At 40.0% G+C, this 24,958-nt stretch overlaps 2 protein-coding genes across 8 annotated transcripts in view; one reads left to right on the forward strand and one right to left on the reverse strand.

Annotated features, from left to right (window-relative positions):
• Positions 1–2,404, reverse strand: part of cast (calpastatin) — a 44,832-nt gene extending 42,428 nt beyond the window's left edge. For 2 of the 7 annotated variants that reach the window (XM_078247973.1, XM_078247965.1), the window contains exon 1: positions 1,285–1,608. In XM_078247973.1, the coding sequence (XP_078104099.1) occupies positions 1,285–1,314 (30 nt within the window). In that variant the 5' untranslated portion in view covers positions 1,315–1,608. Of the gene's footprint in view, positions 1–1,284; positions 1,609–2,219 lie in introns of those variants that run through there. The other 5 variants (XM_078247995.1, XM_078247986.1, XM_078247963.1 and 2 more) reach the window with 4 other exon arrangements.
• Positions 2,405–9,470: 7,066 nt separating this feature from the next.
• On the forward strand, positions 9,471–24,651 carry pcsk1 (proprotein convertase subtilisin/kexin type 1). The gene is made up of 14 exons (XM_078248001.1): positions 9,471–10,320; positions 11,573–11,677; positions 11,776–11,898; positions 15,139–15,285; positions 16,394–16,470; positions 17,267–17,355; positions 18,131–18,303; positions 18,594–18,806; positions 18,976–19,076; positions 19,172–19,405; positions 20,595–20,752; positions 20,916–21,049; positions 21,168–21,329; positions 22,434–24,651. Exons 1-14 carry the CDS (start codon positions 10,132–10,134, stop codon positions 22,860–22,862), a joined length of 2,334 nt encoding a protein of 777 aa, XP_078104127.1. The 5' UTR covers positions 9,471–10,131; the 3' UTR covers positions 22,863–24,651.
• Positions 24,652–24,958: the final 307 nt, after the last annotated feature.

Genomic DNA, 24,958 nt, shown 5'->3' on the forward strand with positions numbered 1-24,958 from the left:
GTGGCCCCATTTTTAGGTCCTAAAGTTATGACCACAAAAATTAGAGAGTTTGTTTTGTATAAGTTACAAATATTTCCATCTTATTGGGGCGGCCTCTAGCTCACTAACCTCTCGCCCATGTTGGCTGAGTCCTGCAGCAGCGCAGGGTTCAAACCCAACCTGTTACCCTTTGCTGCGTGTCATCCCCCATCTCTCTCCCCCTTTCATGTTTATCCACTTTCAAATAAAAGGGAAAAGCCCCAAAAAATTATCTTTAAAAAAAAAAAATATATATATATATATATATATCCATCTTATTTAATACTTTGAATTACCACTATATCAGACAAGTTAAGTCAAAATGGGAAATATCACACATTTAGGGGAAAATAATGCCTTTTAAAGTCAATCTTGCAAGAAGTGTGTGTGTGTGTGTGTGTGTGTGTGTGTGTGTGTGTGTGTGTGTGTGTGTGTGTGGGGGGGGTTCAGTATCTATGAGACAGCAGGAGGTAATATCAGTACCTTGCTATAGTCAGACCTTGCACTGGGATAGTAGGTTGAAGACCTGCTACTATGGTGGACTTCAAGCAAGTTTGCTACACACACAAACACATACTGTACATGCACCAGCTTGTGCTGCATGAGTTTTTGGCAGTAAGTACAATGGAAGGTCTGTACAGGATGCTGTTATTTCAACCTATTGTGTTGGGGGTTTATTGATTTAACATCTGACGAAATGTTTCATGTACAAGTCTTATCATCTTGTTGCTATTCTTGCTTTTTCTAACATTTTTTGTGAAAGTCTAATGCTACATAATCAAAATGCAAACTTTGGTCAAATAAGCATTTCATTATATTTAGGTATTTTTGTAAGCAATATTTATGATGTTATTCAAATAACACATTGAGTTGAACCAGTAACATTAAGACACTGCAGTGAATTTACATCTGATCGCCACTTCAAGGAATAACAGGAACTAATTCACTGACACAAGTGTGCGTGTTGAAGCTAGGTTTAAGCAGTCACACACCCTCATATCTAAACCCTGTATGTATGACAAAGGCCCTTACAATAATTTATTTGAATTCAAAGCTTATCTTGTGCAGTCCATGCCAAGTTTTAAAGAGCATTCAGCAGCTCATACACCTTCAGACAAGTTGTTCAGGTTTACTATAATACATCAACACATGCAGCGTACCTACCAGTGCCAAGCTTTACTTAAGAGGTAGCCTATGAAAGTGTAGCCTATTGCCAGAGGATCAAACAGAAGAGAGAGGAGGGTGAAAAGTAGCAGATGTACTCACAAGACTCATCCAGTATGCTGCATACGCCATGAGGGATCAGCAGGCAAGAACACTACCCTGAAATAAAGGTTTTACCCTGCACTGCCACTCTCTCCTGTCTTACTAAACAGTGAGCCACTCCCCACACACTTGAACTCACTGAACAGTGAAAGCAAAGAGAGATAGACCTACAGTGTAGGAGCCTAGTAGTGGTTTTACTTGTATAGCCTATCTTTTGAAATGGTCTGTGTCCATTACCCAAAGAAGAATCAAGCGCGACCTGTATTTAAATTATGTAAATACAATACAAAAAAGGAGCTTGGCAGAGTTGTATCGTGATAGTTCCCAGAAAAAACGCACGACGCTGCTTGGGGGTGGGGGGCGTGGTTGGCCACATAAGCTTGATCTGGTTGTAAGTAGGCCTAGTGGAAATGGCATTAGGCCTATATGGATTGGCCGATGATGCAGACAATGTAGTCTGTCTGGCTCAACCGGGGCTCAACCGATACATTTCTGTGATAAAGTCTGTTATCTGGCGTGTCCCTCCCCTCTCGTTATCTCCGATACGACTGTTGTGATTGGTTAAAAGAAATACAAACAAGTCAAAGCGGTATTTTCCCCTATCGCAAATTAGATATGTGGCGTAGCCAGGCCAAAAAAATAAATAAAAATAAAATATATATATATATATATATATATATACATATATACATATATATACACATATATATATATATATACATATATATATACACACACGTATATATATATATATATATATATATATATATATATATATACACACACGTATATATATATATATATATATACCTGCGCACGTAGCCTACAGACTTTGGGGTGTTCCGGAGATTATTTGCATCTGTAGCCTAAACACATTTTAAACTTGTAGCATACCATCTATTTGCTCCGTCATACAATAAAAAAAAAAAACTTACTTCTTTCGCCTCTTGTGTGGTTGTATGGTGACCATGGCTTCTCTTTTTGCGTGGCATCTTCAAAACACGAGTGAATAAACTTTGTAAATTTCCTTCTGCGCCCTCAGTGCTCTGTTGGGAATATAGTCTACGGGCTGATCTGCAACACTTGGAGCAAAAGAAGTTGCCCCTCCCGCTGAAAAAACTTATGTCTTTGATGATTGATCATAGCTGGCACAATCAAATGTTTTCGCAATGTGTGTGTGTGTGTGTGTGTGTTTAAGATGGAGTTGCAGCAAGTAAGGTATTGTACTTCATCAGGTTCTTTCTACTGTATATGATGTTCAACTACTGGTCCAGACACTGTAAGATACTGCAATACAAATTTGACACCAATTTGATCTGATGAGAGGATAAAAGGGTCAGTGTGAACTATGTGCGTCCATACAAACTGCATTCACTGCGTCATTCTCCGTATGATTCAGTGCATGTGGAGAGATATCCGTGTATTGTTCAGCTTGAAATCAACATGCAACATAGGAAGGGTGTTTTTTTGTTTTTTTTTGCCTGACGGGACACGCCCCACAGACCACTGGAAGAGTTGACTCACCGCTAATGTTATCCTTTTCCTCTGAGAGAGTGCCTTCATTTAGCACATGCGGCCCTCTGGTGGATAAAACACAAAGCCACCACAGGCCACATAACTGAATGTAAAAAAAGGATAAGGAAAGCATAATAGGATTTTATGTTAGAATGCTAAAAATCTAAAATGATTAGTCATTTCATTAGTCGATCAACAGAAAATCTATCTGCAATATTCTGTTACTCGATTAATCGTTTCAGTCACTTTTCAAGCAAAGCATTCGGTTTCTCAAATACAAGCATTGGTGGCTTTTCTCTGTTTACATAACTGGAAACTTCTTTGAGTATTTTAACAGTTGATTTGTCAAAAAAAGGCATATGAAGATGTCGCCTTGGACTTTAGGGAATTGTCATTTTTTCACACTGTTCTGACATTTTACAGACCAACTGATTAATTGAAACATCAATCAGTAGATTCATAAAATATTCATTAGTAGCCCCAAATATAACACGTTAAAATATAACACATACTTGGTCTTTCAAGGTGCACAGCTGAAAGCTGGTCATGTGTTCTCAACCAATTGTTTTTCATAGATGCTACCAACACATTTCTGTCTGCTTTACGTTGCTGTTTGTTCTCCATGATAAGTAACAATGATAATGGTAAAAGTGTGAAAAAACACTGTTTTCAGTACAGACAGCCCTGATGTCAGTGATACAGGGTGGTTGAAAGTAATGACTTTTATTTCTGAGCATGGACAGTGTGCATTAGGCACGGGCCGGTATAAGATTCTGACGGTATGATAACCTTCAGCAAAAATATCACGGTTTCACAGTATTGCGGTATTGCAATTACAGCTTTAAAATGTTTTAGGGCTATCAGCATTAACCAGTCCTTCCAGAAAAATGCAGAGTTTTTTTGTGATCCAAAAAGCAAAAATCCTTGATTATGCGGCACGTTTTCTTAAAAAATGCAATGGAACATGCGGGATATTTATGCAATTTTATGTGAAATTGCAGGAACGTGCAAAAACTGCGGTTTCATCATGGCTTCTGCTGTGTTCATAGACATCGGAAAAACATTTTTCCGAGTGAAAACGTCATCATTCACGTCCCTTCCTGTGGGAATCAGAGGTGGGAAACTGGGGCTAGATTTTGTAACCGAGTTTTCCAGTTGGTGACGCGTTATTGACAACTGACGTTTGATGTAGGCGACTTTGGTTCACTGAACATATTTCAATGACAATAAACTGTTTGTTGTGGACAAATGCCTCTGCCAGGAAACATACACAGACATAATATGTTTCAAATTATTCATAAATAGGCCCATGTATAAAAAAAAAACAACACCTTATCCGTGTCCTTTCCCGTTCGTTGTCCTGCAGATAACACAAACAAACAGCTGTCTATATGCTGTTTGTATGCTCGCATAAGAAAACAGCAGCAAATCTTTTGTTATTGTGGCCTCCATGTTTTCACACACCTGATGCTCTAGGCTACGGCCAACCGTTGGTGGCAGTCATGCAACAAGTTGTTATGCCAAACGCCAATATAACAGAAGAAGAAGAACACGCATCCCGACCATGTCATGGATGTATGGATCATGTGAATGCTGGCAGTCGGAAAAACAACGTAATCACGGAGGCGGTCTCTGTTATTCCCAGGTGGCATGAACGCAGCATTCATCGCGGGGTTTGCAGCTTTTCGATGATGTTCAGGTTGCGTAATTACGTCACTTCATAACGTTCCAATGGCAACAGGGCGAAATGGCTGCTCTTGTGTGAAGTAAACGCAACATTTTTCAACTATCTGCTAAGATATATGTGACTTTTTTGCAATGAAAATGCGGGGATCATGAAATCATGCAAGCCCCGCATATTTTGCGCGGAAATCGGCAATTTATCCGGAGAAAGCGCGGCATATTTGAAAAAATGCGGCACCCGCATAAATATGCAGACTTTGGCTGATTATGCATTGAATTATGCGATCGCATAATCATGTTTTTCTGGAGGCACTCATTAACGTGTTAATCGCGATGAGATTAAAGACATAGCATAACGCGTTATAAATTGTGTTCATTACGTTAATCGCGTGCACCAACGATTCTTTATTTTACACAGTCACTGGTGCTGTTACCGAATAATCTTTGCTATGAAGAATGGCTACGCTCTAGAATCTTTGGCTGCTATTATTTTGACCCTTTGAGGCACCTTTACTTGTTGTCAAGCTGCCACAGACACTTCATACCTCCTGCTGCAGCCATGGAGATGAACAACACAGTTCTAAATGGCGCGTTTTACTTTAAAAAACTCCCAGATGGCTCCGTCGACAAGTCAAAAGCAATATGCACCTTAATGCACCAACTAAAATATCACCGAAGCACTTCAAGTTTAAAGGTGCTGTAGGTAGGATTGTGAAGATCCAGGACTTAGCCAAAAAATGTGAACATCGACAACCTCTCAGTCCCTCCCCCCTTTCCGCTAAAGCCCGAAACTGTCTCCTAAGCCCCTCCCCCCATAAGGAAGAATGAATGCCTGTGCATGAGCAGTGATTGACATGCAGTTAGACACCCCCCCTGGCCCCTGGGATTTTTGTAAATCACACTACAGGCTGTAGGTGGTGCCAGAGGAGCGGGATCTTTTTTTAAAATTATCTGCTTCATGTAGTTCTACTGGAACATAGTTTCAGCAAATATGACAGAAAGTTAGATTTATAAGTCTTACCTACTGCACCTTTAAGCTACCATCTACGAGCTAAGCACGCAGCTATTACAGCTAGGTTGATGCTAGCAGACTCAGGCAAAGCACTATTGTTTTTAGAGTGCAATTCACTACAGACCTGTGGATGAAACCAAATCGAAACAAATTAACTGAAGTCCTTGCGAAATGGGTGGCAACTAACTGCAGACCATCTTGACATCTTGTGCATGCACTTTTGCTGTATCATTTATTTTTACATTTTTAAAAAGCAAGCTTAAGGCAAGCTATATTTCTGAAGACATTGATTGTGTTACCTCAGTCTCGTTGCACATCTTTTGATTTGAAATAATCAAATAAATCTAAAAGTCAAGTTCATAAAGTAACTTTTTTTTGCATTCATTTGATTCCCAATCAAGATACACTGGTAAGAATTGGTTTACATTGATAGTACAGACTTAAAAACAGTTATGAAATGCTAAATAATTGAATTTTAATCATGTGATAAAACACATGATTAATTAATGAACTATTGAAATTCAGCAATTAATTGCAATTAAGAAAAAATGTGTCGTTTGACAGCCCTAATCTTTTCTTTTTTAAATAGTCTGGTTAAAAAAGAACTTTTGTTATCCATTCAACACAATGTATTTTATTTTTAAACACACTGCACACTGGCAGGGAGACGGATTACTAAACTGCACCTTCTGTCCTTGACGACTCATAAAAAACATCTTATACCTTAGGAACGGTATGACAGAAAATTATAGTGGTTTTGAAACCTTGGCGTTTTCAAACCGAGGTATACCTTGAAATCGGTAAGCGGCCCATGCCTAGTGTGCATCACTCTGATGCCATTCAGAGACATAGTCCATCTGACATTCACACTTCCTGATAAGAGCATGAACCCCCGTCACATCCCCACAGGAATAAACAGTCTATCACCTGCAAAGTGATGCCAATCTGGATGACACCAGAACGGCATTTTTACAACATCTTCTGATAACAGATGACATTTGATTGAGCTTTGTTGACGTGAATGAATGAAAAAGTTGTTAACCTTTGCTAGTTTTGTTTCAATATTACTCACATTTAAAACAGCTGACGCATTTCTACAGCGAGTTATTGAACAAACTGCAGACTCCTTCTGCTGCTTCTTTGCTATGATAATGGACTTCTCAATGACAGCTGGAACAAAGATAGTCAATAAACATCTAAATTCACTGTCAGCTATCACTAGAAGAGCAATACATCTGGATGGACCAGTGGCCTTTATTAAAATTGCAAATTGCATCAAAATGCAAATTAAAAATTTTGATTTTTAGAATTGTATTGTTTTTAAGCACAATTTAAGTAATCTATGATACTGTAGGTATACAGTACATTCATATGTGTATGTATTTGGCAGTGTATGTGTTTATATACTGTAAGTTCATATTTTTATTTCCTTATTTTATTGTTTTACTATTTCATTACTACATTTCTACAAAGGGCTGCCTTATTTTTATTTTTATTTTTGTTTTTACTGGCATGTGAAGCACATTTTATAAATGCCTGTGTGAGAATTCCTGGCTATATAAAGTTTATTACTATTACTATTTATACAGAAATCCTTCTCTTCTCAGGCTAAATGTATTAAAAAATTATGTGATTTACTCCATTTATTTATGTATTTATTTTTATGCTTGAATGGCTTTTGTTCACCCTCTGGAACCTTGATTTTACCCTTAAAATGTCCTTTAAATTGCTTAAAATCAGCATGCTTTCGTAAAAATGTCATAATCTGACGAACATTTTATTCCAGTTCAGCACCAATCAGAACATCATGAAAGATCTGTATCGGACACAATTCAACATCAGTGTTCTACAGATCTTATAACATAGGAACTCTTGTTTTTTGATACATTTTCCTTCTGATGGCCATATCATGATTGATTGTTGAGTGTCACAGGCAGTAGATTTCACAGGGTTGGTGAGTGACATGGGAGTATATCAGTCCCATTCACTGGTGTTATTTGTCTCTTTTACTTCATACTCCATCATGTGTATAATGATCATATTAGACTACAGTATGTTGATGCATGACAGACTTCAGTTTAATTTACTTTGAAAATAATTCTATTATCAAACCTTTTTAATATTATGTCTTTGGAATTTGAATATGTACTATGCCTTGCAAAAACGGAATATAATATACATACAAAACCCGACAATAACGTATCAGCAAATAAGTGTGACAATTGTGAAGAAGCTACAAAATACAGTAATTGTCACTGATCCATAAATGTACTCTGAGATCAGTGGGAAGTGCAGTTGAAGTCATCATGGTTGAGTTACTGTCTGTTGAGGTGGCTGCAGTCACTGCAGCTTCATCTGCGTCATCCTCCAGCTAAAAGCAGGGGCTTTCCTTCACCGCCCATCTCTGGAGCTGGAAAAATAATTAGCTGACGAAACACGCTTAGACCTTTGACCTCATTTGACAAAACTGATGCGTGTATTGCTTTTGTGCGTTGGTGTATGTGTGTGTGTGTGTGTGTGTGTGTGTCCTCATAGGGGGAATAAGGAAGGTCGAATGAGTATCTCAGACCACTCTAGTGTTATAGACACCCTCACAGCTCCGCGATAAGGACAGAGAGTACTCAGAATCAATGAAAACAAAGCCAAAGATTAACTGCCCTGTAATGAAACCATGAAGTCCTGCAACAAAGACCGTCCATCTTGCCAGTATTTCTGTGGCTATTTAGCTGTGTGTTTCTGTGTGCCTGAGTGAGTACCTTGGTCAAAGCAAACAGCAGTTGCTAGGTAAACATGGATTAAACTCCAGATCTGGTGCAGACTTGTTTGCACATGGCCAGGTGACCCAAGGTATTAGTCATTATCAGTTCTGACGAGTTTACCTCACAATAACTAACAAGCACACTCTATTTTTAGACAAACATTGTACATCTGAATTAAACTGAAGAGTCCCTTTGTAGAATAGAACTCAAACATCATCTGATGCTGAAAATATATCTGCCATAAAAACTTTTGAACTGCCTGCAAACACTGTTTAATTTAAGTTAACGAAAGAAAAGCAGGATACATTCTACATTTTACAATAAAAAAAAGCAATCAGAAAATATACTTGTAATATTATCACACTGAGTCAAATGTATTCCTTGCAAACCTATGAAATTAATTCTGAACAACCCTTGCATACAACAGTATTCATTCTGGAAATAAGTGAACAAAAAATCATGATCCATAACTCTCAATGCTGCATGATTACCTCTTTAAAAACATGTTACACTATCCTTGACGTAAATGTATCACTCCCTTGTCACATTATTGTCACAGAGTAGATAGATAATGTAGATGCCATTTTTTTTTCTACAAATTATTATATTCATATTGTGTATGCCAGTTTTGCTTGTTAATTATATTTCACTACAAATATTGCATATTTTTTTGTATATATGTCATATCCATCTGGCATGTCTGATAATGTAAATAGCTCAGCGTAAAAATAGGCTTTTTTTTAAATAAATATCGATATACAAATGTATCAGTTTCAAGTCAAACAAAATGTACTCAAGCTTCGTCCGCTTATCCGGGGTCGGGCCGCTTATTATCATTCTCAGCAACTGAGTTAATTTAACTAATTTGTCTTTTACTCATACGTTTTGAATGCATTGGTTTGCACTGTGGTATTACTACTTTTATTTCAGTGAAGGATGTGAATACTGCACTGCTTGCCTGTGATTTAAATACTTGTAATATGATTGAGTTAGAACAACACATTTTCATTATTATATATTGTTGTAATAGACTCCTCAGCTGCTGGAGTGACACCTTTCTCTTCACATCCCAGTGTTTGGTTTCAATTTCATCATCTGATCTGCGGTGTGAGCGAGGAGCTGTCCGCGGTGCTGAATCCCCTCTCTCTCCCTTTTCTGGTGACGTGGACACATATGAGAGAGAGAGAGAGAGAGAGAGAGAGAGAGAGAGAGAGAGAGAGAGAGAGAGAGAGATGTAGCCTATTATTGACTGAGACACATTTCTTTTATCGATAAGCTATAGCACAACATAGCAAAACAGCAATAGGGCTTTGGTCTCGCGCAGGTAACCAGTGAATGAAGGATGCGGTAGGAAGACATCCGCCTCATGATGATAAACATGTATAAGCTATAGGATACATATTATTGTTGTGTTTCTTCCCCGTGTCTTCTCCTCCTCCAGGGACAAACAGTGGGATATTTTAGTCGCCCTCCTCCCGTTCACCGCCAGGTAGGCACCTCGAACTCACATCTTACCAAAGGTAGACGCCAAACTGACGTAGGAGCACCCGTAATTTGACGTATGTACACCCCCCATCGGGACCAAACACACACACACACACACACACACACACACACACACACACACACACACAACGCACAAACCAGCCCTCCCCATCACCAGTATTTCCGCTCCTTGGCAGACGAATAACGCACAGTTTCTCGCTCCCTCCATCTCAGCCAGCCGTTTCTTAAGGAATAAGCTAACCAGAAAACTAGGGGAATTCTTTCTTATCTCTACAAAACATTTCGGAGTTTTATCTGCTTTCTTCGGAGCATCTAAACTGTTTGTAGGCTACATACATTTTTTTTTTCTCATCTGGTTGAATTTCCTCTGAGATGGAAGTGAGATGTCGTCCAGCGGTGATGTGTTGTGTTTTCGCCATCCTCTTCTCCGTGGTTCCCCGGTCGCTGGAGTCCTCTTACAGGGACAGACAGTACCTGAACGAGTGGGCAGTGGAGATCCCAGGCGGACTGGCCGCTGCAGAGGGGATCGCCAGAGAGCTGGACTACAAACTGGTCCGACAGGTAGGCACCAATGTCCCGGAGCGGCTACCAAAACCAAAGCACCCGTTAAAGACGTCAACAAAAAAAGTCTTATAATTATTCTAAAATGAGGTGTGTGCAGGCAGTTGTAATGGATATTCTTTATTTGGCGTAATATCAAAGCACACTGGGGCCTGAATAATGTCTCATTTTAATATCAAACATCTAATTTAAAAGCAACCCAATAGAAACCATAGAAGCAGAATGAATCATGAAATGTAAATAAAGCCTGCAACCTACAATATCAGCTGTGGAGCCAGCCAATAGCTATATCAATTATTATAATTTGCTCGATAAGAAGACCATTTCACTGGAAAGTCTTTGCTTTTATTGTGGCCCAAAAGCACTTAGTAGCCTGCAGCACCCTGCTAAATTAAAGAAGGATTTAATCAATCCATGACTCACTGTTGACACACTTCTGATAACTGGTTTTCATTTCCCTGTTCTGTACGTCCCTGTCTTTCCCATCATTCTACAATGACTGATGCTGTCTTCTCCTATTCAACACATGGGTCTGAATCATAAGGGCAGCTCATTAATATGAAACCTGTAGTTGAACAGCTCTGAACAGCAGCAGTCAATGATTATCTGAGCTGTCGTTGATACTGAGGCACACTATATGCAGTTTTCTTTCACTGTGTCATAATCACTCAAATATAGTTTTTTATATTATATTATATTATATTCATTTAAAACACGTCTGTATAAAGAGCTACATGTCATCAAAAATGTCAACTGTGGAATGGACACATTGTGACTTTACTTAAAATAATTTACTGCTTAGCAGTCCATGGCATGTGGATATAACACGCTTTACTTTCACCAAAGTACATGTAATGCATCCATAAAACAAAGCATACACACATGTAGGCCCTGTACACTGTGCTTGGTTTGTGTTCAATTATAATTAATACAAATAAAACGTGAAAATGCTCTATGTCTGCTATAATCTGATTTCCAACCATGTAGTTTGCAATCCACTTAATAGAAAATACCACACAGTGTGTCATAGATAAAATAAAGGTAGCAATTGAGATGTAACACTGTAGTAACACATTTTACTGTCTGAATTTAACTGTTTTCTTTGTTGCTCCCCCCAAAAATGGAATTCCTGAAGCTTTTTCTGAGGTATAATAATGTTTCAAGACTTGTGTGGCAAGTCAGCGACCAGATGGCTGGTATTATGTAATTTCCTATCAAATGTTCAGCCTGTCTCATTATTTCCTCTCTGCAGATTGGGGCCCTGGAAGACCATTTCTTGTTCAAACACCGCAATCATCCTAGCAGAATGAAACGAAGCGCCAGCCATATCACCAGGCGGCTGTCGGAGGATGATCGGGTGAGTGGCTACTTTTAGCTATCAGCTTGTCCTGCTCTGTGCACAATCAATTTGAATAATTTTAAAAGATTAAATAAATGTGTCTTGTCTGTGTTTAGGTGCTGTGGGCAGAGCAGCAGTACGAGAAACGTCGCAGCAAGCGAGCGTCCCTCGGAGAGTGCAGGGACTGCCCAGTGGATAAGCTGTTTGATGATCCCATGTGGAACCAGCAGTGGTACCTGGTGAGTCTCCAATAAGGCTTGAATCTTACACACAACACAAAGCAGCAGATTGGGCTTGTCTGCCACAGCATTGATTGAGAAAGTAGGCTACATGGGAAAATCAAGAAGTGCTCAACAATTAAAGTAGTTCTTGCTGGTTTTAAAGATCTTTCTATTTAGAAAGTATTTGAACACTGTACTTTCCAGAGTTCCAAAAACCACAGATTTAAATTGATGTTCAGGCTGCTGGTCATATGTTATGCACTTCTGTTGTGTCTGGTTGAGCCCTCTGTTTGCATACGGCTGGTCTGTCCTCCCCTGAGACTCTCTGAAGCCCTTCGACTGCTGGACAGCTCCACACTGTTCACTGCTCTGTCCTCACAGGGACCTCATGCCTATAGCAGGAGGCCATTGAGTGTGTGTGCAGTCTATGTGTGCGTTAGCAATGCATGTGCATTTGTACATGCACAGGGCTGGATCAGTAAGTCTCTATGCATGCATGCATGTGTGCAGAAATGCAAAGACGGAAAAAACATGAAAACAATGAAACAATAGCATGCTATTAAGCAGTTCTAGTCAAAAGAGCCATTTGCTTAATTGGTAACAGTCTGTGTGGAGATGAGAGGGGTGGAGGGACTATAATCCAGCAGGATGTAGTAGAGTAGAGCGCCGTGCATTATGTCCTAATTTACCCTGAATAGGACGGTTTAGCCCATCAGAGAACAGTAGATTGTTACAGCTGTGCATCCCCTTCCAGATCCATTATTAACACATTCACTTTATCCTGACTGTAGGCTGACCCCTCATTTACCACTTTGAATGGCATTTTTACTGACTTTGATCCATAAGCTTGGATTGAGCTCAGCAACTGTCCCATTGACAGTTGATATAACAGTGGTTGGATGCATTTTAGGGAAAATGGAGTGAATATGTTGGATACTGCTTGTATATTTTTTATCATACCAGATCAAACAAAATACATTAAGATAAGTTACTCCATTGTGGCTGCAACTAAACAATTGAATTTAACTAATTGTTAGTTAAATTCAATTGTTTAGTCCATAATATGTCGGAAAATAGTGATAATAGTGGACAGTCCAAATGTATTTAATTTACAATGACATAAAATGAAGGAAAGAAAACAGCTAAGTTAAACAATTAATAAAATAAGTTGTTGATGTCTACTGATTGACTAATTGATACATTTTTTTTTAGCTCGAAACACCATAATCAAGCATAATTCTGACCAATTATCATAATATGTCGCTGTAATATAATATAATATTCAACAATATATTCATGCCAACATACCGAATAACAAGTAATTTGATTTACTAAACTTACTGTAATATATAGTCTGATTAGTTATTAAATTGATCAAGCTGAGAATTTGGGGATTTGACAAAAAATCAGGATGAATGTTGTGTTTTGTGTGTGCATTCGGAAAAGCGAGAGAGATTCTCATCTACGTTCTCTCAGCTTCCACTTCGCCGCACCTGCGCTAACCAAACATGAGTCACACGCTTGTGGGGACTAAGAAAACAAATTGAGATGAATCATTTTTTTCCGATGAGGGATGATGAGACTAATGGAATTGGCCTTAAAGTGCCATTTAGTGTGTTTCCACATCAGCCCTTGTCTGTATCACTGGAAGAGCCACATTACTGTAAAGTTCATATAAAGCATCGTGATTCATTCTCCTTGTCTGTCCAGCAAGGACAAAAGCTATGTAGAAATAGGTAAAACGTTGGAAAGAAAAAAAGGTTTCAGGTGTCACCTTCGAACCAACCACCTGCCAACCTCTAGTATTTGCAAATAAAGACACACAAATGATAATGAGGCAAAGGAGGAGAGGTTAGAAGACAGTGACGTTCACAGTGTGGTGGGGGGGAGAGAGCTAGGCCTGAGAACAGGATGAGTTTCTTTATCTATCACGAGTGAGTGCCTGATAATTTCATCAAGGAGTGACTCATACTTGAAATTCCTCCTGCTTGCCTGCCTGCCTGCATGTGTGTGTGTGTGTGTGTGTGTGTGTGTGTGTGTGTGTGTGTGTGTTGTGTGTGTGTGTGTGTGTGTGTGAGTGTGAGAGAGAGAGAGAGAGAGAGAGAGAGAGAGAGAGAGAGAAAGAGAGAGAGAGAGAGAGAGAGAGCGAGCGCGCATTCATTGCTGTGCAAGTGTCAGTCTGTGTTAATTGTGCATCGAGGGATCTCATTGTGCTCTGGCGTGTGTGTCCACTCACTTGTTTTATATGCGAAGCTGCAGAGAGACTTGCATAAGCTGCTGTGTGTGTGTTTGCTGTCTACCAGTAAAATCTATGCATGGCAGGCCACTGAGAGCCCCCTCAGCTGCTGCCACCGTCAACAAGTGAGTCATTTGGTGTTACACCAAAAGCTGTAGATATGAGCTGGACGGGAGTGAAATCCTCTTTAGCAAATTGCTATTAAAACACATTGTGTTAAAGTATGACATCTGCTGTGTATTTACATTGAGATTGTTGTTGTATTTGCTGTCAGCTGGAAGTGATACTGTCAAAGAGAAAGGGAGGTAAAGACAAGATGCTAGTGAGAGGATGGAGTGAAAACAAAGTGGGAGCCAGGGAGAGGGAAAAAAGGGTGATACATCAGAGGGATGAGTCACGTCTTGGGGTGGCATTCCGCAGTGTCTGTGCATAATGCACAAAGAGCAAAGTGAGGTTTTTTTTAGTCCTAGCTGTCTCCATCTCTGAATCATACTCCCCAAGCAAGCAGGCATAGGCCCTGCTCACTCTCCCTCACTCCCTGCTGATTTTCCATTTAAAACAGGCTCCCTCACTCACTACGTGTAATATTCTATAGCCTCAGAGATGGATTTCTTAATAATCCGACAGGGTGATTAAATGTGAGTCGAGCCAGAAGAACTGTGGCTTGAAACACAGCACGTCTTGAGGCAGTGTAAGGCATCTTGTAGTTAAATGAATCGGTAGAGTTGCTGTATTATTCAACAACACAAAAGACATGCAATCATTATGACCCTCTGGCAGCAATCTGCCTACAAATGGGAGCGCCTTAGGAGAGGACTCAAGCCCCAACAAGCCAACAATCAAGTACTGAATTTCTGTAAAGGTCAGTGGAAGAACAGACAGGTTTAGAGAGCTGGAGGACTTTGGCTGACCTTTTTAACATGTATGATAATAAAGCCTGTTTGGAGCTTTAGAGATAATCTACACACAATTTAGGTTGAATTACAGCTGTGTAATTTTGTACTTTTGTCCCTATCTTCCAGCAAGACACACGGACTTCTTCTTCGCTGCCGAAGCTGGACCTGCATGTGATCCCTGTGTGGCAGAAAGGCATCACGGGAAAAGGAGTGGTCATCACCGTTCTGGATGACGGGCTGGAGTGGAACCACACAGACATCTACTCCAACTACGTAAGACACCGTTTCCATGGAGACAGCCTCCGTCGTCTGGGTCTGCCGTTGCCATAGCAACGCTGCTGGTGACACCTTACAAGGCGATTCATAAAGACAGTAATAGATCTTCTAGATGATAATGTCTGCATCCAAAGAGCTTTGTGGTTTTTGATTCCTGGATGCAAATGCTAATTTTGATGTGAATGACATTCACTGTCACTCATTCACTGAGTACATTGACATTCAATGTACTCCTTGCATTAAGGGATGCAGAATATGAAAATATTTCGTTTTTTGACAGTCCAAAAGGGGATGCAGATAATAACAAGCTGGTGAAAGTGAGTGTGACTGAATGGGAGCTAAACGAGGTTTCATTTTGGCATAGTTTCTCCTGTTGAGAGAAACTGTAAAAGCCTTAAAAAGCCCTATCTGTGGTTTAGGTTCAAAGCCACTGGGCAAAAGAACGTAAGAGGAAGAGAGGGATTGAGGGAGAGAAGGAGAGAAGGAAATAATGTATGACAACGGGGCTGATGGAAACTCACACTGTAATTAAGTTAATGCTAATTAATCAAAGAGGCTCAATCATCCGAGACGCTCATCCCTAACAATCAAGGCATATGAGCGGCTCGCATTTGCATAACTCAATCGCAGTAATTCTAAAATGACAGTCACAGGCATCTGATTTAAATCAGATATTACAGCTGTTACTGTGAACCAGAAACTGAAAGGAAACATTCATTCTTATTTCCTCTTTAATAAAAAGATAATTTGTACATTTAATTATATTTTATAGTGCAGGAGAATGATGCGGAAGACAAAAACAGAGGAAAGACATGATTTGCCATACCACATACATTATAGCAGTGTGTCAAACTAGGACACAACCCCTCAGGCAAAAACACTTCAAGCAATCAGCATGTTTTAAAAAATGGTTGTTGACAAGCACCCTTATATCCTCATTGTCATTCAATATGTTATTTCACTATTTAGACACAACACTCTCTCCTCTTGTCACTTATCATATGTGTCTCCATGACAGCAGATTGGCTCTGACAAATGTGCATTTAAAGCCTTCGTCACTGATGTACTCTGACGTCAGCCTATTTTCTGTCTGTTGTTTTTAAAGGATGCAGCAGCCAGCTACGATTTCAACGACAACGACCCGGACCCTTTCCCCAGATACGACTCCACTAATGAAAACAAGTGAGTTAACTGTTTAACTGTGACATTTTCACTTTACCTGGACATTTTGTGGCTTAGGCTTGGTTATTAGTGGGTGCATCTCAATGTAATAATACAAAGGATTGGAAGACTCAGGATTCAGTTTACTGCCTCTCGTGCTTCTCTTCTCCAAGTGTTTCTCCATACCTGAAGTTAATGACTCACCCTCTGCAAGCTGTCACACACACACACACACACACACACACACACACACACACACACACACACACACACACACACACACACACATACACACACACACACACACACACACACACACACACACACATGCACACACACACACACACACACACACACACACACACACACACACACACACACACACACACTTCTCTCTGCCAATAGCACTGTGCTCTTTTGTTATCAGTATACTACACTAGCATACTAACAGTTGAAAGCCTATAATTCCACATGGATGATTACAGAGCCACACAACCAGAGAACCTCAAAATCAAACAATAAAGTGGCCTTTTGTAATGAGTTTTGCATCGTATGAAATAATAAGGGCAGGTAAAACAGTTCAAAATAACCATTAGGGAAACACAATGCGAGTGAGATTCCTGCCAAAAGCAGCACAGCAGAAACTTTCATTTGTATGTAAATGTATGCATGTATATGTTTGTACAATATATACAAAATCACACCTGATCACTCATCTGACTTGATGAATGTATGGAACTTATGCAGGATTAGTGATAAAAGCACAAGTTCATGTTTCAATTAAGTGTATAATAAAAAGATGGAATTTGGTTCATAGACATGGGACCAGGTGTGCTGGGGAGATCGCTATGCAGGCAGACAACAATAAATGTGGTGTTGGGGTGGCATACAACTCCAAGGTTGGAGGTAAGAGCTTCTTTTTTTCATGAATATCTATTTTTGAGCATGCTACATCACAATAAATCTGTGTCTGTGTGAAATAAGAGACTGGTGACTGAGAGTAAAAATGTTATAGTTCTGGTTGCTGTCACTGCTGTGTGGGATTTAAATGATTATTACTCAAATCAGTGTAAAAGATCATGAAAAGTAGAAGCATAAACTGAGAGCCTTTGTTTTCATATTGAATACTGAATGATAGAATTGATACAGTAAGCAGGCAGCGATACAGGTGCAGCAGCAGCAGCATTGGCAAGGCAGAAATATGGAAATGTGCAGCTTAAATAGACCACCAAATTGAGGGGGTGTGTTTGGTAAATGATACGGAGAGTGAGGCAGGTCACGTGTGTGTACTGGCGGTGCAGCTCAAGTTGACTGCCTAAACTAGCTCGCAGGCGTCGTCCCATAAGGGAAGGAAGGTGGAGATCTGATTTTTTCACAAGATAGTTGCATATTGTTACTCTCTAAAATTACTGAGCTCTAATCCACCCAAACAATACATTTGCAATATTAGAGCTGCAACATCTGAAGGGCCAGAGTGTTTTTTAGGGCATCCTAAAATATGAACATGGCAGATCTTGCTGCCCTAAAACAAAGCCAATATATTCATAACCTTTAAATTAAGGGCTTTAATGCATTTCATTTTCTCTTTCTGAGTTAGTGGATTGCAACATTTTATATCAACTTTATTTCATCCTTACGATGTGGCCATAAATTGATGATGTTCCTGCATCTCTCTGCTCAGGGATTCGTATGCTGGATGGGATTGTGACTGATGCCATCGAGGCCAGCTCTATTGGGTTCAATCCAAACCATGTGGACATCTACAGTGCCAGCTGGGGACCCAACGATGATGGCAAGACAGTGGAGGGCCCTGGCCGCCTGGCCCAGAAGGCATTTGAATACGGCATCCAGAAGGTAAATGAGAAGAGATGCAGTTTTTATTCACACTCAGCTGATCTTAGACTGAGATTCCTAATGGGAGCTGTTATCTGCAGCATTGATGGGAATCAGTACAGAATCAATAAGGATTATGTATTCAGCTGCTACAAATAAAGCCATAGGCCAGTGTAAACCTAGATATACATTAGACAGTACATATTTTATGCTTGAGTTACATAGAAGTATCAGAATCAGGCAGTATCTGAAACATATCTAGCATTTCTCGTCGTCTTCATCTCTCTCTCCATTTGGCTCCATTTCCAAAGGGCCGTGGTGGAAAAGGCTCTATCTTTGTTTGGGCATCAGGTAATGGTGGGCGCCAGGGCGATAACTGTGACTGTGACGGTTACACAGACAGCATCTACACCATCTCAATCAGCAGTGCCTCCCAGCAGGGCCTGTCCCCATGGTACGCTGAGAAGTGCTCCTCCACTCTGGCTACAGCATACAGCAGTGGAGACTACACCGACCAGAGGATTGTAAGTAACTACACCTGGTATGATATTTTGTTATGTTATGTTTTTACGTTGTTATATTATGTTACATTATGTCATGTCAAGTAACTTTAGGTAGTCTTGTCATGTTATTCAATGTTATCCTAATACATGAATTTCTTTTTCATGTTGCACTTTGCCTGCTTGCTTTCAGACGAGTGCTGATCTGCACAATGAGTGCACTCAGACTCACACTGGAACATCGGCCTCTGCCCCCCTGGCTGCTGGTATATTTGCCCTGGCACTGGAACAAAAGTATGCAATACTGCAAATTGAACACCTGTGTCACATGTGATATTCCCAATGAAATCTACAATGGTCTGCCTCCCTGTCTATCTTCCCTCCCTCAGCCCAGATCTTACCTGGAGAGACCTGCAGCACATTGTGGTCTGGACCTCAGAGTTTGATCCTTTGGCCAATAACCCAGGCTGGAAGAGGAACGGAGCGGGGCTGATGGTCAACAGCCGCTTCGGCTTCGGCCTTCTCAACGCTAAAGCCCTGGTGGACCTCGCTGACCCGGCCTCTTGGAAGCATGTGCCTGAAAAGAAGCAATGCATCGTCAGGGATGATTCTTTCCAGCCCAGGTATGTGAAGGTTTTACACCTGCTCTCTTCTACCTTTTGATTTTTGTGTGTTGCTTTGCCAATGACCCACAATTTTTTGCCACTGTTTTTTTATATGATACACATAGCTGCACAATACAGCTTATCTCTCATATATGGGGTTGTAACTAGTATACATAATAATGGTGTGGTATAATTTGTGACCCAATGCAAAACTATTACAATTCACTGTTACAGTCTACACTTACATTTTTACATACAAAGTATCTAATTTAAGAGATAGAGACAGAGCTCTGTTTCCTTCTGTCCTGACATTTTAGGTTCTACAAAGCAAACAGATGATCTGTGTTATTAAAGCCGCATCTGTTGCTTTTTCGACTGGACTCATGAGGTTAACAGGTCTTAAGCCTGGGAGGTCTTCCTGTGCCATTAAAATGAATCAAAATTCATTTTCAAAAGAATTCATGACTCTCATTCATAATGACAACTGAGAGCATTTAAGTTTGAGGTTAATTATCAATTCTGAACACTTATAAATGGTAATTGTTAACAAAGGGATTAAATAACTAAATCCAAAAACTGCCAACAAACTATGGGAAATAATCCCCCCCCCCCCTTCTGTTGTCTCAACAGATGTTCTGTTTGCATTCCTTTATGGGTTAATGAACCAAGAAGATCGAGGGCTAATACTCAGCTGCTATACTTTGTCCTTGAAACAGCCTTTTGATTTTACGTTGTTCCACCAGTAGACATACGGCCAACTGGGTTCTGTGTTCCTTTAAGTTTCCATTTTGCAATTTGCTTTGTATTATAAGACTCAATAGCACCAATACCCAGATTCCCCATTACCTTGCTACATCCCTGTCTAATCCTGAGGATTTGGCTCTACATTTCCGTCAACGCTTAGTGGTCTACAACCCCCTCCAGCTTTATGCCAGCTTGAACACGGAAATCCTTTCATTCATGTCTGGGAGAGATGCGGATTATCTGTTTTTGCAAATGAATGACCAAAGCTGTCTGTGCATCTTATGTACACTGGTGATGTCTTATATATTTCCAAAATGTGGGATTGTCATTGTACTATATAATGTGTTCTTTTTCACTCTGCTGCGGTTTATCAGACCTACGAACAGTAATGAGAAAATGCCAAGGAACTACCGGGAGAGCTGTTTGTGTGTCTCATTCCCTGCTATTTTAATGAATCCCACAGGGAGCTGAAAGCAGCAGGGGAGATCACTATAGAGATTCCAACCAAAGCCTGTGCAGGGCAGGAGAACGCAGTCCGCTCATTGGAGCATGTGCAGGTGGAGGCCAGCATTGAATACACCAGGAGAGGGGACCTGCACATAACACTCACCTCCCCAGCCGGTTAGAGACACACACATAAACACACACACACACACACACACACACACACACACACACACGCACACACACACACACACACACACACACACACACACACACACACATATATTTGAGTGAATTAACCAAGTTCTCAACTGATCTATCTGTTTGGGTTTTCCATCAGGCACAAGCACAGTGCTGCTGGCTGAGCGGGAGAGGGACACATCCTCTAATGGCTTCAGGAACTGGGACTTTATGTCTGTCCATACATGGGGAGAAGATCCTGCTGGTACATGGACCCTAAAGATCACAGATACTGTGAGTTACACACATATTTGGTGAAAGAAGATATTTGGCTCTTTGTTGTTGTTTGTACAACTGCTGAGCCTCTGCCAGTTTTTCCTAAGATCCAACCAACATTATTTTTCGCTCACAGTCGGGCCGTATGCAGAACGAAGGTCAGATTTTGGACTGGAAGCTGATTCTTCATGGGACGTTAGAGAAGCCAGAGCACATGAAGAAACCTAGAGTGTACATTCCCTACAATGCTGTACAGAATGACCGCCGTGGTGTGGAACATATGGATGACATGATGGAGGTGAGTACAAGGCAACAGAATGTAAAGCTAAAGGTTAATGACAAAATAAGCACCTGGTTTAGATGTAGAGGAATGTGTGAGAGTGGGTAGATGTTGTGTCACGTTAACATGTCATTTCATATAGATGTTATGTCATGTCATAGAGAATTAGAATGTACACTTGATAACAAAAGGAAAAGCTACGTGATATTATCACATTATCATTCTCGTAGCTCTGTGAGGCAATGCAGTGCTTCGTAAACCTGTTTGAGTCGTGACTCACTCAGATGACTCAAGTGACTCAAGTGACTCAAGTGACTCGCAAATCCCGGATCAGTTTAGTGAGTGACACAGAATAACCCGAATCCTTAAAAGGAATTGAGTTTGCCAAGCCTAGCTTTGAGCTAAATGCTAAATGTATGGAATGCTAACATGCTCACAGTGGCAATGCTAACATGCTGCTTTTAAGCAGATACTGTATAATGATGACCATGTTACCATCCCAGTCTAGCATGTTAGCATGCTAACATTTGCCAATTAGCACGAAACAAAAGTACATCCGAGGTTGATGGGGATGTCATTAGTTCATTTGAAATGAATTCAAGGACAAAGCAAATGTGTCAGATTGATGGAAATAATAATATTAAATACATTGCGGTGTTAGTATAGTATGCACAGTGACATATTGCTTATTGTTTATAGCTGTTTTTTATGTGCTCTACAGGACATTTCAAATAAAACAATAACTATGAGGTTAAAGTGTTGACTTTCAGTTTAAATTTGAGTATGTTATATCTATATTTGGTGAACAGTGTAGAAATTGCAGCACTTTGTATAACCACAATGTTAGCACAGTGTAAAAGTACAATCAAAGTCATTGTATATTTTAGATCCATTGTGCCGGACTACAAATAAAGAAAATAGGTCACTGTTCAGGTGCTTTGGGACTGCATTGTATGCATATGTATTTTTAAATACATATTATAAAACTGTTATGATACCAAAATATAGATATAGAGATATATAGAGAGAGACAATAGTTATGTTGTACACACTGTGAATCATGTTTATCTCACAATTTTCGTCACCCACCAATAACTCCTCTCTGTCTGTCTGGTGACACAGGAGCCCACACAGGCCTATCCACCTCCAAAGACTGAGACGGCACAAGATTCCCTTCCTTCCAACTCAGAGAAGGCCCCCAGAAAGCCCTCAAATCCACCCTACTCCCCCTCCATGGCCCTGCTGCGTCTTCTTCAGACGGCCTTCAACAGGCAGACCCCTGCCCTGCAGCAGCCCCAGTCCGTAGCCAAGACCTCCTCCACCTGGAGGAAACAGCAGCCAGGCCAGAGCCTCTCTCCTCCTGCAACAAGACTCCCCTCTCAATCATTGTACCAGGCTCTGGACATGATCAACAAGTACCGGGGCCGGGCCCCCGAGGACAGCGTCTACAGTGACTACACTGATGGCTTCTACAGCACCAAGCCGTACAGGCACAGAGATGACCGACTGCTGCAGGCCCTGTTTGAGATGATAGATGATGACCGTAATTGAAGGCCTTGAGGAAAGGGGAGGAGGAGAGGGAAGAGGAGAAGAAATATATAAGATTAGGGGGATGCATGGTTATGTGTTGGTTGGGGCGCAGAGGACCAAGGCGAAGAGAAGAGAGGAAGCAGAGGGATTGGATCGGGTATTGGATGAGTGGAGGAGAAGAGAAGAAATACAGGAAAGAGAACTCTTCCACTTAGTTCTCCCCCCAAAAAAAACAAACAAATGCTGCATATCTCACCTTTTTATCTTCATTTAATTCTGTCATTCAGTCATGCAAAATTTCCAGTCCACACGTGATTCAAAATTTGTTTAGGGCCTCTCTGCTAAAAAATGTATCTCCATGTAGTGCAAGTGAAAGCATTTAAATCATAAGAAAAGAGGGGTAGGCCTTGTCTCTCTTCTCTTCACTGCCTGCTTAAGCATGCCACCTTTAGAATATAAGTTTTGTATAAGTATCTCTCTATAATCTATATATTATACAAAGACAATGATTGTAATATGGTTTTGAAAACACATCTAAAATCTTCACTTTCCAAGAAATCTTTTCCATTTCTATTCATATTGCATATGTTTTATTTTCAATATGTTTCACACTATCATGGGACACCTACTCACTTTAAAGGGAAACAAATTATCCTTAAAAAACTGACATAAAGTCATGAAATTGAAGTCAGCATGCATTCAAAATGAAGCAAAATTCAAAAGCAATCCGCAATTTGATATGTTTGAACTGTGTTGACAAAAGATTTATTCTCAGGGTGTCAACAGAGCTCAAGAAAGTAACAAAATCATATTCTGGCCTCTTCTAAGTATTAAGAGAAATATATTGTGTAAAAGATTATATACTATAAAAGTATGCAGATGAAACTATACAGTACCAATACACTATTATAAAAGACAAAATATAAGCAACCTCTACTCTGGTAATAGTAACAACAGATAGGATTTCTTTCAGTTGGAGAATAGCGATACATTCAAAGTGGAGGAAAATTACAGATTAATCTTCTTTGTGCTATTTGTTTAATTTTGTATAAGTACATGCTGCATTAAAAGAAATATTTTTCTAAGGATCCTCATAGTTTATGGAAATAATATATACAGTATCGAACCCTTGAACAGTTTATTTTCTTGTGGCATAGTTCACTTAATATCTGAAAAATCAAAAATGAGCACTGCCAAAATATTTGCTGTCAAAAAGCTTCCGTGTATTTCAGTGAAGGTGCGAGTGGCTAACATGTTGTTTGTTTATCATCTGCAATATGCCAACAACAAACAGTTCCTTGAATCCTTGACAGAGTATTGAATTACAATTACTTCTTTGGCATTATTTATTTGATATTAATGGACCTATTACACTTCAGAAAAGGACCAGAAACTCTGTAGAATAGGGGGCTCTGCACCACAACCTTCAAGCACATTCATCTTAAACGCCTTAAAATATGCTGTAATAAATGTGCATACTCATCACCCCATGGTGTAGATCAATGTACAGATGCTGGTTTAAGTGTTTATGACATGAATAGCTATGAATCCTCTATGCAGAGTCTCCAACCTCCAGCTTGGAACTGCCTGCCCCGCTTCTCTGCCAACAAGGTGTCAGGAAAAAGACGATGTTTGGGGCAATGCTTCACATGCACCCTGTAATTTATCCATTCTTTAGTGTAGCCCGTGCTGTTTACTTGTTTTGTTTTTTTCAGTCCAAAGTTGTTTACACAAACCAATATTATGTTGCAATTTCTGTATCGATGTACAAAAAAATAATGACATTTATCTTAATAAACTGCAAAGTGACCTCATGAGTCTGTTTGAGCCTCTGGCAGCATTAAAGTAACAAACTGTGGTATAATGACAATGTAGTGCTTGGTGAGAAATTAAACTTAATTTGAATTAGAGTTTTAGTACTTTTGTCGGACTACAGAGCCAACTCAATAAAAACAAAATCACATATGTGTGCAATGTGAATACAAAGGGGATTTGCATTGGGAGCAGATGCATTAGTGAGCAGACATTTGGCTAAATGGATGACAGTGTCGGCCTAGAAGTTCGGTCCATTTCTTTGGTCCAGACTGAAATATCTCAATAACTAGTCGATGGATTGT

Source organism: Sander vitreus, chromosome 4 (genome assembly GCF_031162955.1).
Source record: "Sander vitreus isolate 19-12246 chromosome 4, sanVit1, whole genome shotgun sequence".
Taxonomy (NCBI): domain Eukaryota; kingdom Metazoa; phylum Chordata; class Actinopteri; order Perciformes; family Percidae; genus Sander; species Sander vitreus.

Excerpts from the sequence above, each read along its gene's own strand:
- pcsk1 (XM_078248001.1), top strand. The coding sequence starts at position 10,132 with ATGGAAGTGAGATGTCGTCCAGCGGTGATGTGTTGTGTTTTCGCCATC. Across the intron at positions 11,899-15,138 it reads GGAACCAGCAGTGGTACCTG|CAAGACACACGGACTTCTTC; the intron begins GTGAGTCTCCAA and ends CCTATCTTCCAG. Across the intron at positions 17,356-18,130 it reads ATACAACTCCAAGGTTGGAG|GGATTCGTATGCTGGATGGG; the intron begins GTAAGAGCTTCT and ends CTCTCTGCTCAG.